At 42.2% G+C, this 11,957-nt stretch overlaps 1 protein-coding gene across 4 annotated transcripts; it reads right to left on the reverse strand.

The window, feature by feature from the left end:
• Positions 1 to 484: 484 nt before the first annotated feature.
• On the reverse strand, positions 485 to 9,977 carry hs3st3l (heparan sulfate (glucosamine) 3-O-sulfotransferase 3-like). Of its 4 annotated transcripts, none has more exons than XM_049759686.2 (4): positions 9,870 to 9,974; positions 9,128 to 9,682; positions 2,118 to 2,347; positions 485 to 1,952 (listed from the first exon to the last, which is right to left on the reverse strand). In XM_049759686.2, exons 2-4 carry the CDS (start codon positions 9,607 to 9,609, stop codon positions 1,564 to 1,566), a joined length of 1,101 nt encoding a protein of 366 aa, XP_049615643.1. In that variant the 5' UTR covers positions 9,610 to 9,682; positions 9,870 to 9,974; the 3' UTR covers positions 485 to 1,563. The 4 variants fall into 4 exon arrangements, with proteins under 4 accessions (XP_049615643.1, XP_049615645.1, XP_049615644.1 ...); XM_049759688.2 differs by having other exon boundaries at positions 9,128 to 9,324; positions 9,361 to 9,973; XM_049759687.2 differs by having other exon boundaries at positions 9,128 to 9,324; positions 9,355 to 9,971.
• Positions 9,978 to 11,957: the final 1,980 nt, after the last annotated feature.

The following is an 11,957-nucleotide window of genomic DNA, read 5'->3' on the forward strand; positions in this document are numbered from 1 at the left end:
CCATAAAAATAAAAAAAAGTCTTATAGCTCATATGAATGAGGGCAATGCTGTTTGGTGATTTAGTATACAAGAAAACATGTAGCAAATGCGCAAGCTGCCAAATGTTATCAGTGAAGGGTTACAATGTGTGTGAACCTACAATGTATCTATCTGGCTGCTGTGTTACTATATCAATGTACAACACAACCAAGTCATCTTAAGTGCATTTCAAATAATATGTGAAAATAGATTTCCTATGCTATGTTCAAGTCTGAATTATATTTGATTAGACTGAGTACTGAGCATGTTGTGTCCTTGGGAAATATTTTGTGGATTATTTATTTGTAATTTATGTTCCATTAAAGATTAAAATGGAGCTTTTTACAACGTTGGCCACTAGATGACAGTACTGTCATAGCAGTTGTGTTTCATTTTCAATCACAACTCGGAGTCCTGGAATACAGAGCACCTAAAAAAAAAATGCATGAAAATACAATTGAAAAGAATGTTTCACGGATTTATTTTCATCTTTAAATAAGTCAACATACAGTGCAACACAGCAACCTATTTTTGCACTGCAACTAGCTGAAAATGATTCACATTGCTGCCGGGACCCCCCAGAAAAAGTCACGTTAAAAAATATTTGCAAAGCAATCAAACGCTATAGGCTCAGCGAGACTTTGGGAACAATAGCTTGCGAGATTTATTCTTTTAGTTTTTGCTTTAAAAATACTTTTATATTTCTTTTCAAACTAGTGCAAATACATGCAAAAATAAAACCCTGTAATTAGGTATCACAAAGCCTTCCCACCTCCCAAAATAAATGGACTTGGCTTGAGCCTGCATGATTCTGAACTTGTCTGGTATGGGTTTGTCATCTTTTAAAGAGCATTTGGCCTTCTCACCCACCCAAAAGTGTTGACCCAAGAGAGTGCGCACACACGCACACACACAGGGGCCAAGTGATCCACATCACTTCCACCACCTCCATCCATTTAGCCACATTCATTATTCAAGAATACAAAACCACTCAGTCAAATGTGAGCTCATTTAAAGATTCTCTCACTCATCCTTCTCCGTCGTTTGCCGCATAAAATATTCATTGCTTTTTCGGGAACAGGACTTGGATGATGTCACTGTATGATTGACTTGATGAAGATTAAGAACTAATATGTAAAAAGGAACTATGTGCATCTTTATGGATACCAATTAGCCACATCCGCCATAGACATGGATGAACTGGGAAAATGGAAAGCTGAGAATTGTTTTATTTTTCTATGCGTGGCTGATTGTGACCAAAAAAAAAAAAATGAGCAGCAACAGGATAACCCAAGTGTGTATTTATTTTTGTCATTTCTAATGCTCACTGTGCTTGGAACCACACATAGGTACTACAAATACTGTACAGCTTTTTATTACTCGGTTTTGTCAGTAGAAAAGTGTCAATATTGTGGAGAGGTGAGTAAGTACCATTCAGTGGAAAAGGAGCATTGGTATGTATTCATGGATTTTTCTTTTCTTTTTTTTTTTTGCATCTGAATTAATGAATGATTTGTGCGCTAACAAAATAGTATTTGCCATTTTCACTGCCATCCAAAGTCCTGCCCCGCCATCTGATAAAAACGCTGGTTATGGGGCTTGTAAAAATCTCTCAGTTTCTGCATCACTTCCGTGTCGATGGAGGCATGCGTCCTCCCTTTGGTCTTCCCCAAGCAGTGGGGTTTACTGCTCCCCTCGGGCTTCTTCAGGCAAGGAAAGCCTTTTGTTTTGTTGAAGTAGAAGTGTTTGTCCGTGACGATCCTCTGGAGACCCAGAAAGTCCTGGACTTTCCCAACTTCCCCAGCTGGATCGGAGATGAGCCTTTCACCGCTGACCAGATGGACCTGACCCCGGGGGAACCAGGCAAGCCATCGCTCCAAGTGTTGGGCGTATAGACCGATCCATAGAGGGCTCCATTGAGCATCAATCTGACCTGGAGCAAATACAGTAAAGCAGTCGAAACAAACTTCGAATCACATCACACATTCACTCAGATTGAATGGCATCATTAGACAAGTCTGATTCTTTTCTTTGCATTTTGGTTTCTTTGAACACTATTGAAGATGTCAGCTGCATTGTATGAGAGCCAATCGAGTACCTGTGGTACGGTTCTTAAAGGCGAGGCGCTCAAAGGGAGGGATGTCGTGTGTCTTGGAGATGATCTGCGTGTAGTCAGATATAGCTCGGGTCACCGGGTCCCGCACGACCACGATCAGTTTCACCTCCTGTGACATGGCGTGGACTCTTGCTGGCGTTTCCGCTGTCACAAAGTAGCGCGGCGTCTTCTCCATTACAATCTGGCCATCCAGTGCTTTAGGCATCATACTCCTGCAAAGAAAATTCATATTTGTACTGTCACAAATGATTGAAGAAAAAGCCAAAGAAGTGATTTCCCCCTAATCCTTGATGTATTTAGACAGGCATGTTTAACCGACAATGTAAACTGACAATGTTACTTAGCTAACATTTGGGCACTGGAACAATCTAAATGCGGCTGGCAAATTTGACCGGATGTCAAACTATGCGCTTGTCTGGACTCCAGCGAAAGCCTCTGCAGATGGGACTCATTTGGAGATAAATGACTCAAGAGGCCCCACAGGACCTGATGGAGACATCTGCTGCTACATCTGCCACACACCTGACCGACTGACCAAACCAAACAGCGCTGAATCAGCATCTCATATCGTGTGATGTATAGCATAGATCTCAAAAGTCTATAATTATTCTGAGATTGACTCGACATGATTGAGTGTATTTTACTTTTTGCCCGTGGTGTTATTGGATTCCTTTTATTGAGCCAGAAGACACAAGTGAAAAATGCAAGGAAGTCATTTATGCGGGATTTGTCATCAATGGGGAGAGAGAGACCAAATATTCCTCCCTTCTAAAACTCCACATAGTAAGTAAATATTAAATATGTGATGGAGAAAATCCCATTTAATTTTATTCAATAAACTATTGCCAACATATATATGACATGTATCCCAAAAATGGAGAGATATGGATGCGCCTCTCTTATCGGCAAAGGTTTCATATGTGCCGGTAACTAAAGAAGCCATCAATACAGTCACCTCCCAAAGCTGTTTATGAATCTGACATACACACACACACACACACACATTTAATCGGATCAGTACGAGACTTGCAGTCTGCGGCCTTCCTTTGTCCTTCCAATAGCGTGAGCAGCAGGAGCCTTGCAGTCTGCATGCATGCATGCACAGATATCTAGACACATTTTCAAATCACTTAGTCAGCTATTTGCAAAAGCATCCTTTTCAGTTCTTTTCTTGTCCGTGGACATATTCATGACTGGCTATAGACACTCCAATGACGGATGAGTGAGTAATGATAGCAAATACACCCCCATTAGCAATCTGTCTGTGAATAGCCAGGAGCCAATCCCCCCCCCCACCATGTCATTACCTTAACACAAAGAACTAATTAGTGCCCTCAACATAAAAAAAAAGATGATGTGTCAATTTATGAGGTTTGGCCAGACAGACTAAACGACTGACAAAACCAAAAAAAGACTATTCATTTATACATTCATTCAATATTAGAGGTGTCAAAATGAATCAATCAATTGATTATCACGTGAATTGCCTTGTGTTTCAATAATTGAGTAATCATTTAGAGACGTTTTAATGAAAGATTACACTAAGTTATAATTCTTTGATTTCTATAGTGCTTAATGAGAGCAGACTGATTTATCTTTTGCATTTAATCAAATTTGTTGTCTTATTAATAAACAAAAGAAATGGTTTTAATAAACAGTAATCGGTGGAAAAAAATGATTTTTCGTTTAATCGATGGACGAATGGATTCTAAAAATGTTCAATCGTGACAGAATGTTGTATGAAAAAATCCAACAGGTGGAACATTTACAAGTTTGGGAAGGAGGAAAAAGATCATTTGAACACAGCCCACACCACTGTTGTTCAGTGTTTGTGTCAAAATGGGAACATTTCTATTCATGCTTTGGCTTCCCTGAGAAGGAAGCATGAACTATTGCCCCGCTCATTTATTTCAATGGGACCACTGTGGCGTTGTGATGCTCAGTGAGACATGAGGTTCCAGTCCTCTTCCAATCATAAGAATGAATGCAAGCCATGATTGCCCAATTTAATTATTGATTGTTGAGACAAAATACAAAGTGATGGCAGCCATTATAAGAGTTCTGTGTGACTGGATTTGCATCCATTTGGCATCAGTGGAGACACAGAGGTCTTGGGAGATAGATAGTACATAGTTGGAGGTCCCTCGGCCCTCATTATGTGGAGAGAAAAGAGGCAAAACTGAAGTCTGGGCCGGGAAGATTTATTCTGTAATTCATGAGAAAGTTTTTCAGCAACATTTGGAATTCATTTTCTGCTTCTGAAACTTTGCCATCCATGTTTAAATCTGCTTCATGAAAAGCACATCCACGGCTTAGATTTCAAACATCCTTTACGGAGGCGCAGGAAGGGACTTCAACAATGCCCAATTCAGGTTTTCACAATACTGGTCATTTCTGTCTATTTGCTCAGTGGCCCAGTAGTAGAGTGTCCGCCCTGAGACTGGAAGGTTGTGGGTTCAAACCCCGGCCGGGTCATACCAAAGACTATAAAAATGGGACCCATTGCCTCCCTGCTTGGCACTCAGCATTAAGGGTTGGAATTGGGGGGTTAGATCACCAAATGATTCCCGAGCGCGGCACCGCTGCTGCTCACTGCTCCCCTCTCCCCCAGGGGATGGATCAAAATCACATGGGGATGGGTTAAATGCAGAGGACAAATTTCACCACACCCAGATGTGTGTGTGACGATGATCATTGGGACTTTAACTTTAACTTTAACTTTATAGGGAGATTATCACATGTCATGTAATGCCAGGTTGGATAGCAAAGTCAGATTCAGGGAGCTGGTGGTACAAAGCCCTGGACAGGAATTTGATTTGATGTTGCAGTATTACCAAAAATATTCCCCTCAATCCCTTTTTTTCCTCACCAATTATCTCAACTTTGAAAACCAGCTAGTAACATGACGATGAAATCTGACTTTTGACTGAATGAATTGGCACTTTGAGTAAAAGATCAAACATCCAATAGGATAAACACAGGGATTAGCTAGCAGTTGATCATAAGCCTCTGTTTGCCTTTGAGGAAGCTCTCTTTAGTTTGCCATTCTCAATATTTCATCTCCACTCCCTTGTGACTCGCCAAAGCCGCTGGCAATTGATCTTCATGGGGGCTTAGGGTAACTAAGCATAAGTCCACCCGGAAACACTGTCCACCAGTGTGATTGACACGTGGACAGAGAATTATACTGAAGGTTTTAATGCAGGACTGGAAATAAGAGTGGCAGGTGCAAACTGGGGAAGTCAGGACCCTCTAGAGCCCCATCAGTAGCATGCTGAGTGTTAGAAAATATCAAATCTTCATCCGCGTTGGATGCCACAGTATTATAGGCTTTCCTGGATCAAAAAGAACATTGTGTTATTTATGAGACAAGTCTAAAATGGAGTGCATAAATATGAGTCTGTATGCATGAGTGTGTTATTAGGAGGCCTCTCGTTGCCTCTGTATGGGGGACCATTAAGGGGTCGCTCTATTGTGGCTGCGCCCTGTCCACTTCCAAGAGACATCTATCATAGGGTCTCCAGGGAAGGCCTTAATGAGAGCCGCCGCTCCACCCATCTGGGCCTCGTGACCATGGCTTCCAAAACGGGATGTGGACCGACAACACCTGAACCCCATTTAATCACACTATAAACAAAATCACAATCAAATTTGGTCACAGTTCGTGGAAGAACGACGTAGAAGCGTGTCGAAGTTCTTCAAAACGTGTTTTCTACTGCTGTTTACAAAAAAAATAAAAACTTGAGCCAGCATTTTGTTTTGTAACCGCCCATTGAATGGTGCAGAACATCCAATGTTGTGGCAGGCATTCTTCTTTGATTTGTATGCCAATTATATGCCATTGTAAAGACACAAAAACACAAGTCGCACCATACGCTGTGTCATGGTGGCACAAAGCCACAAACGGCCTCCCTTAATGAGTGCATTATGAATTGCGGATGGAGCCGAGTCAACGGAGCAGATGATTTTCAAAACAATGACTCAGTTTTTGTGTTTTTTCTTTTGTCATTGGACCATCTCGACTTTTCAGAGTCTCAGCGATAGATAGGATATCATACAAAGGCTTGCCACCTGACTCAAGGCAGCTTTATTACTTGCATGCAGCATAAGAGCCAAATGCTGCTTCACCGTGTTTGCTTTGAACACTGGGCCTGCAAACCACAAAGTCCTACTGGTTTTTCAGAACCCGAGCTGAAGCATTCTGAATGAGCTGCAGCTGTTTGATGCTCTTTTGCGCGAGTCCGGTCGGAGGACAATCACAACAATCGGGTTTACTGGAGATAAAAGAATAGTTATGAGGACTTGAGATCGTAAAGATGATTGTGGGCTTCAGGAAACATCCTTGGCCACACTTGCCCCTGATGTTGTCCAACTGGATAGCTTCTTTCCTCTTTCCATTAACTCTGAACAGTTGACTTAGGCTTGATTAAATATTATGTAACAGTAATCAGTATTAGTGTCCTAATCTTATTAACAAAAAAGAACAAAATAAAGCTCACAGTGTTTTTTGCTCCTTTGTTCTTTTTCATTTGGCTTGACATTGAGACTACACGGAAATAACCTGGCCAGCTTTGCCATTAAGCCACGGTCAATAACATTGATAAATCTGAGTGTACCTCGAGAACAAAATACAAGCGGACCCGCTGTCTGAAGGGCAGGGCACAACGGCTCTGTGACACAATCTGAAGGTTTCCACATGATCCGAGAGAGCTCTTATCACATTCCCCGGGGTTGAAGCAGAGGTTAGCCCAGATGTGCAAAATTGCATTAACAGTATCAGCCTTCACCCTTAAATCCAGCCAAGCTTGATTCTACCTCTCCTGCCTGCAATTTCACTTCTGCCCTCCATCCACTAAACATCAAATGTGAATTTTTCCAGCCAGCACTTTTAATGGAACTACAGAGCTGCGTGTAACATGAGCGCTTGTGTTTGAGATAATCCCGCTGCAGGATAAAGCTTCCTGCTAATTGTAAGAGAAGCTGAGCTGACCAATGTTTAGCTCTCTAATGCTGGAGTCAAGCCAAGGTCAGCGAGAGGAGATAGAGCTATCGATCCCAAACAGCACACAGTGGGCAGTAAACTTCCAGGCCATCTCAGGGTTTATCACAGTGATTCAATCTCCCTTTAAAGACCATTAATGCATCTTTGTTTGGGGCTGTGATCTCAAACGCTGCTCCGGGGCGGCTCAGATGAAGATTTAACAGATCCAACTCTATTTGCATTGTGATTGGAGTCTGGGGGACTAACTGCTAAACCTGTTTTATTTTAGCACTTCCATTCAAAATGTAAAACTGGTTTTGTAGACATGAATCTTTTTAACATCATTTAGACAATTAGAATTTAGAGATAGCAAAGAAATAATGTCTTATTATTGCTATTGTTTCCATTACTTTTGTCAATGTGAATGTTATTTCTGACACAGGGATGATTTTAATGTTTAGATTTTTGTAATTCTATCATGGCTATAATGCTATGGATTTTAATGCCACTGCAAGCTGCTGGACAAGTCAAATATTTTTAAATCGTAAACATTCACGTGACATTCTGTTGCTGATATATGCACGGGAAAATCAGCTTTGGCTATTTGTCCAACATAAAAAGCTAAACCTGCAAAGCTGGAGCAGGAGCTCATCCGAACCGACTTCATGCCATCCTGGACGTACGTAAATGGAATCTGACCACTGACACAAACAGCAACAAGATTGGACCAGCTCTCTTACCAAACATCTGAGTTTCAAAAGATTTGCCTTGTTCTGTGTGTACTCTTGGTGTGTAGTGTTTGTTAATGAAGTGGTATGAGCACATCATTAAGTCTCATTGTATGGTGACCTCAAGTCAGAGGTCAATTGACAGATCTGACAGCGATGTCAAGTGGCTCGACATGCCGTGAGCTCCATCTGGCCCGTAGGGATAGGTGACACTCACATCACCTGGTGTGACATTAACCCCGAAACGCAAACACACACACACTTTTCTGACACAATCCAGCAAAATTCAGAATGTCTTTTGCACAAACAAATTCTCAGAAATAGGAAGCTCAAGTATATATTTTGAAGAATATTTTTAAAAAATATATACGTCTCAGTTAGATCATTTGGACAGTTGGTGGAAAAATTGGACTCGCCTCACATTGCGTGTGTGTGTGTGTGTGTGTGTGTGTGTGTGTGTGTAGCAGGTTAGGCTGGCACTGACATCATTGAGCCAGAGCCAATATTGGGCCTCAGCAATATACAGTAAGCTGGTTAGCATTTCATGACACAGTCCAGATTAGGGTACAATTTTAATCTGCCATATTGGGATCATATTTAGGGGGCTTTATATCATTGCAAAATATGCACCATTTTTAAGAAGCAGAATGCATCCATATATGACTTTAGTTGTGAGTAGAGGCAAAATTGAGTTTCCTCCAAACATTGTAAGAAGTGACAGCTCTACTCCTCCCCTTGTTTTAGTGCGTGTTGGACGTTTCGATGAAGCAGGCTGAGAACAGAGCCACATGACAACAGTAACATCTGGCTGGAGCACCAGAGATGATTACTCTGCAGCTCTGCGAGGACTCATCTTGCAGGCCTGGTTTACACAAACACGCACAGATTGCTGTAGCCAGATGGCACCGTCTCTTTGACTGGCACCTCAGCAGAATAGTTGTAGGGATATGTTTTGGTATGCAAACACAGCATTGAAAAACTGTTAAGGCTGTTAATTGGTCCCTAAAGCTACAGTCAAACATGATGATATAGAAACCACATACAAACTTTATGGACAGTTTAGCATTCAACCATTGATAACTTCACGTAATGTAAATATATGAGATCCACAGTCCTAAGTCAATAAGCAATGGCTGTTTGGACACAAACGGTGCATCAGCACATATAGACAGACAATATAACAATAGTCAAAAGCTCATATTCTTTGTCCTTTGAGAAAAGTGGCTCATATTTACTGACTAAATAGTTATAAATGATTGAAGTTGAAGAGTTGCGACTCATACCTGTACCAGTCCAGTCCTCGTGCGTAATGCCTGTCAAAGAAGTGCGGTTCGGATCCAAGAGCGCGGATGTCAGGATGGAGCCGCAGAAACTCCAGCAGAGCTCTTGTTCCTCCCTTCTTAACCCCGATGATGAGGGCTTGGGGTAACCTCCGCGTGGCCGTCCATTCTTTCCCGGAGCTGTTCGCCTCCAGCCCTCCCTGAGCCTGAGCCTGAGCCTGAGCCTGAGCCTGAGCCTGAGCCTGAGCCTGAGCCGCAAACGCGCCGTCCCCCGCTGACGCGTTCCTCTCGTACGGCGTGAGCAACCCGTGCGTGGTTGGCTTGTTGTCCGAGTTTTCGACGATTCCAGACTGACAGCATCCGGTGAGGAGGTAAACCAGTGAGAAGCAAAGGATGCTCAGAGACGACGCGAGAGTGAGCCGGTGGAACAGTCTCCGCAGGTCCACGTTTGGAAGATGGTGATGATGAGTGTAAAAAGATGCCATCCCTCAGAGATCCATGTGAGATGAGAGGCCATTCTACCTCGCGTTCGGCTCGCATCCCGTCATATTAGCCCTCCTATAAAAAAAAGAAAAGAGAAAAGAAAAGAAAACTTGCAGGGAGTTCCGTCTTGTGCGCCACGAGCGCCCGCGCGTCACCAAATCCGTCGCTTTCTCAAACTTGATTTACTTTTCTACGATTTGACCTCCCTGTAGTGCACAGTAAATGTCAATCTTGAAATCGAATCGTGCAGAGTGTTTTTCACCCTTTCCCCTCCACGGAATTACTTTGCAACTCTCCAGCATGCTTTAACTCAAGGGGATAACTCGCTGCCTCTCTCTCTCTCTCTCTCTCTCTCTCTCTCTCTCTCTCTCTCTCTCTCTCTCTCTCTCTCTCTCTCTCTCTCTCTCTCTCTCTCTCTCTCTCTCTCTCTCTCATATGCAATTTGGCAGGTCTAACATATACTAATGCAGTTAAAGTCATAATTGCAGGTCAAACATATTCTAATGCAGTTAAGTCATAATTGCAATAAATAGGAAAAGTTCTTGTAGATCCATAAATAGAACACAACAAACATCATAACAAACTATCATCATTAGAGAAAATCTTCATGTCTATAGTGTACCCTGCAAGTGACGAGCTGGTACCCAGGTGGCCTCTTGTTTAAAGTCAGGCTGGATAAGCTCCAGCTTAACTGAAACCCTAATTATATATATTGTCTAGAAAAGAGGTTAGATGAGTGCATCAGGAAATGTGCTGTTATGTTGACATGTACTTGTGTTAACTCATTGACTGGCAGCCCGGTTCAAATGGATATTTGACATCACCAGTAGAGTTGTTTAGAATTACAGACCCAGTGACCCCAGGTAAACAAATAGAGGTCATTAACGTCAGCGGGACCTGCGTTGTAAAACGGATAACCTAATTAGCTTAGTGGTCAGACAGCATGGAGTAAAGCTGCCGTGCAGTCAGTTGATCCTCACCTACAGGATAGTCTGTGTCTGGGACATGTGGAGGAATTCTTGTAGCGGACGTTTTTTTGTTTCATATAGAAACTTGAATGATAAATGTTATCCAAAATCCGGCGCATTGTTCTCGGTCCAAAAATAACAAAGCGTAGGGTTGATTGCATCCATCAGCAGAGGTGTGTTGTTGTTATTGTCATTAGGGAGCGCTGCCGCCTTGCATTATTGCAGAGTGGGGCTAAGGTACAGATAATAGCTCATAGGAGACTCATTAATTCCCCCTTGCAACCCGCACGGCTCAAGCATATGCACCCTCCCGCCCGCCCGCCCGCCCGCACTCACGCCAGCCTCACACATTGACTAGCACACGCATGCTTCATGTTCCATTTGGCTTCCCCCTGTCATTATCCCATGGCAGATGTGACCCGTGCCATAAAACCACTGCATCGTCCTCCAGTGACTAAAAAAAAGACCCGCCCTCCATTTTTTATTTACCATTAACACAAAACTTTATGCTAATCTGCCTTCTTTTTTTTGTCCTGACAAAGTATAACTAAAGAAACATAATGAGAGCGGCATACAAGTATTAGTGTGTAGCGATGCACATTCACTTGGAGCTAATGACATCATCAAAACTTCAAATGAAATGGTCTGGGTTGATTCATTAATTATGTTAATTATATCTATTATTGATAATATTATTAGATATATAATGATTATCATGATTATTATATGGCTTGCACTGAGATGTCAAGCAGTGGTTTATATACTCATTGGTCATGACTGTAATGTGATGGTTCGGTCTTTGTCTATTTTTTTCCTTAACCTCTGTCCACGGATGACCGGGGCAAGGTCGTCAGGTGAGGCTTTTGTCTTCAGTGGCCCCGGCAGATTGTTCCGTGATGAAGTGGTCGTCGAGAAAAAGCATGACCTCAGGGGTCAAGGCAGTGAATTATCATGGGACGCAGTGACTGAGCAACCTGATTAATGCAACTCTGCATGTGGACTTTTATCAAGTGTTTTTAACTCAACAGTCTGGGTGCACTTCCAATGCACCTGTAGTTTACTTCCATCCATCCTTCCGTGCTGTGTGACATTCCAATTAAGTAATCAAGATTCAATTACAGCCATTAATCATGTACAATTTGCCAATCCAGTGGCATACTAACGAGCTTTGCACAGTGACTGGATATTTCATAATGCCTTTTTAAAAGTGGCATGGTATTTTTGATTATAACATTTACTAAGTATTCGGCTCTTTTCACTGCTTTTGCTTAACATACTGTACACACGTAGTAATTGCGAGTACACAGCAAGTCTGCACCTCCTACTATTATTGAAAGTCAGAGTAAGTCGTTTGAAAGTGGTTATCAAAGATTTAGAATGTG

Source organism: Syngnathus scovelli, chromosome 21 (assembly GCF_024217435.2).
Source record: "Syngnathus scovelli strain Florida chromosome 21, RoL_Ssco_1.2, whole genome shotgun sequence".
NCBI classification, from domain to species: domain Eukaryota; kingdom Metazoa; phylum Chordata; class Actinopteri; order Syngnathiformes; family Syngnathidae; genus Syngnathus; species Syngnathus scovelli.

Excerpts from the sequence above, each read along its gene's own strand:
- hs3st3l (XM_068649472.1), bottom strand. The coding sequence starts at position 9,609 with ATGGCATCTTTTTACACTCATCATCACCATCTTCCAAACGTGGACCTG. Across the intron at positions 2,348-9,127 it reads CGAGGACTGGACTGGTACAG|GAGTATGATGCCTAAAGCAC; the intron begins GTATGAGTCGCA and ends TTTTCTTTGCAG. Across the intron at positions 1,953-2,117 it reads CTTTAAGAACCGTACCACAG|GTCAGATTGATGCTCAATGG; the intron begins GTACTCGATTGG and ends TATTTGCTCCAG.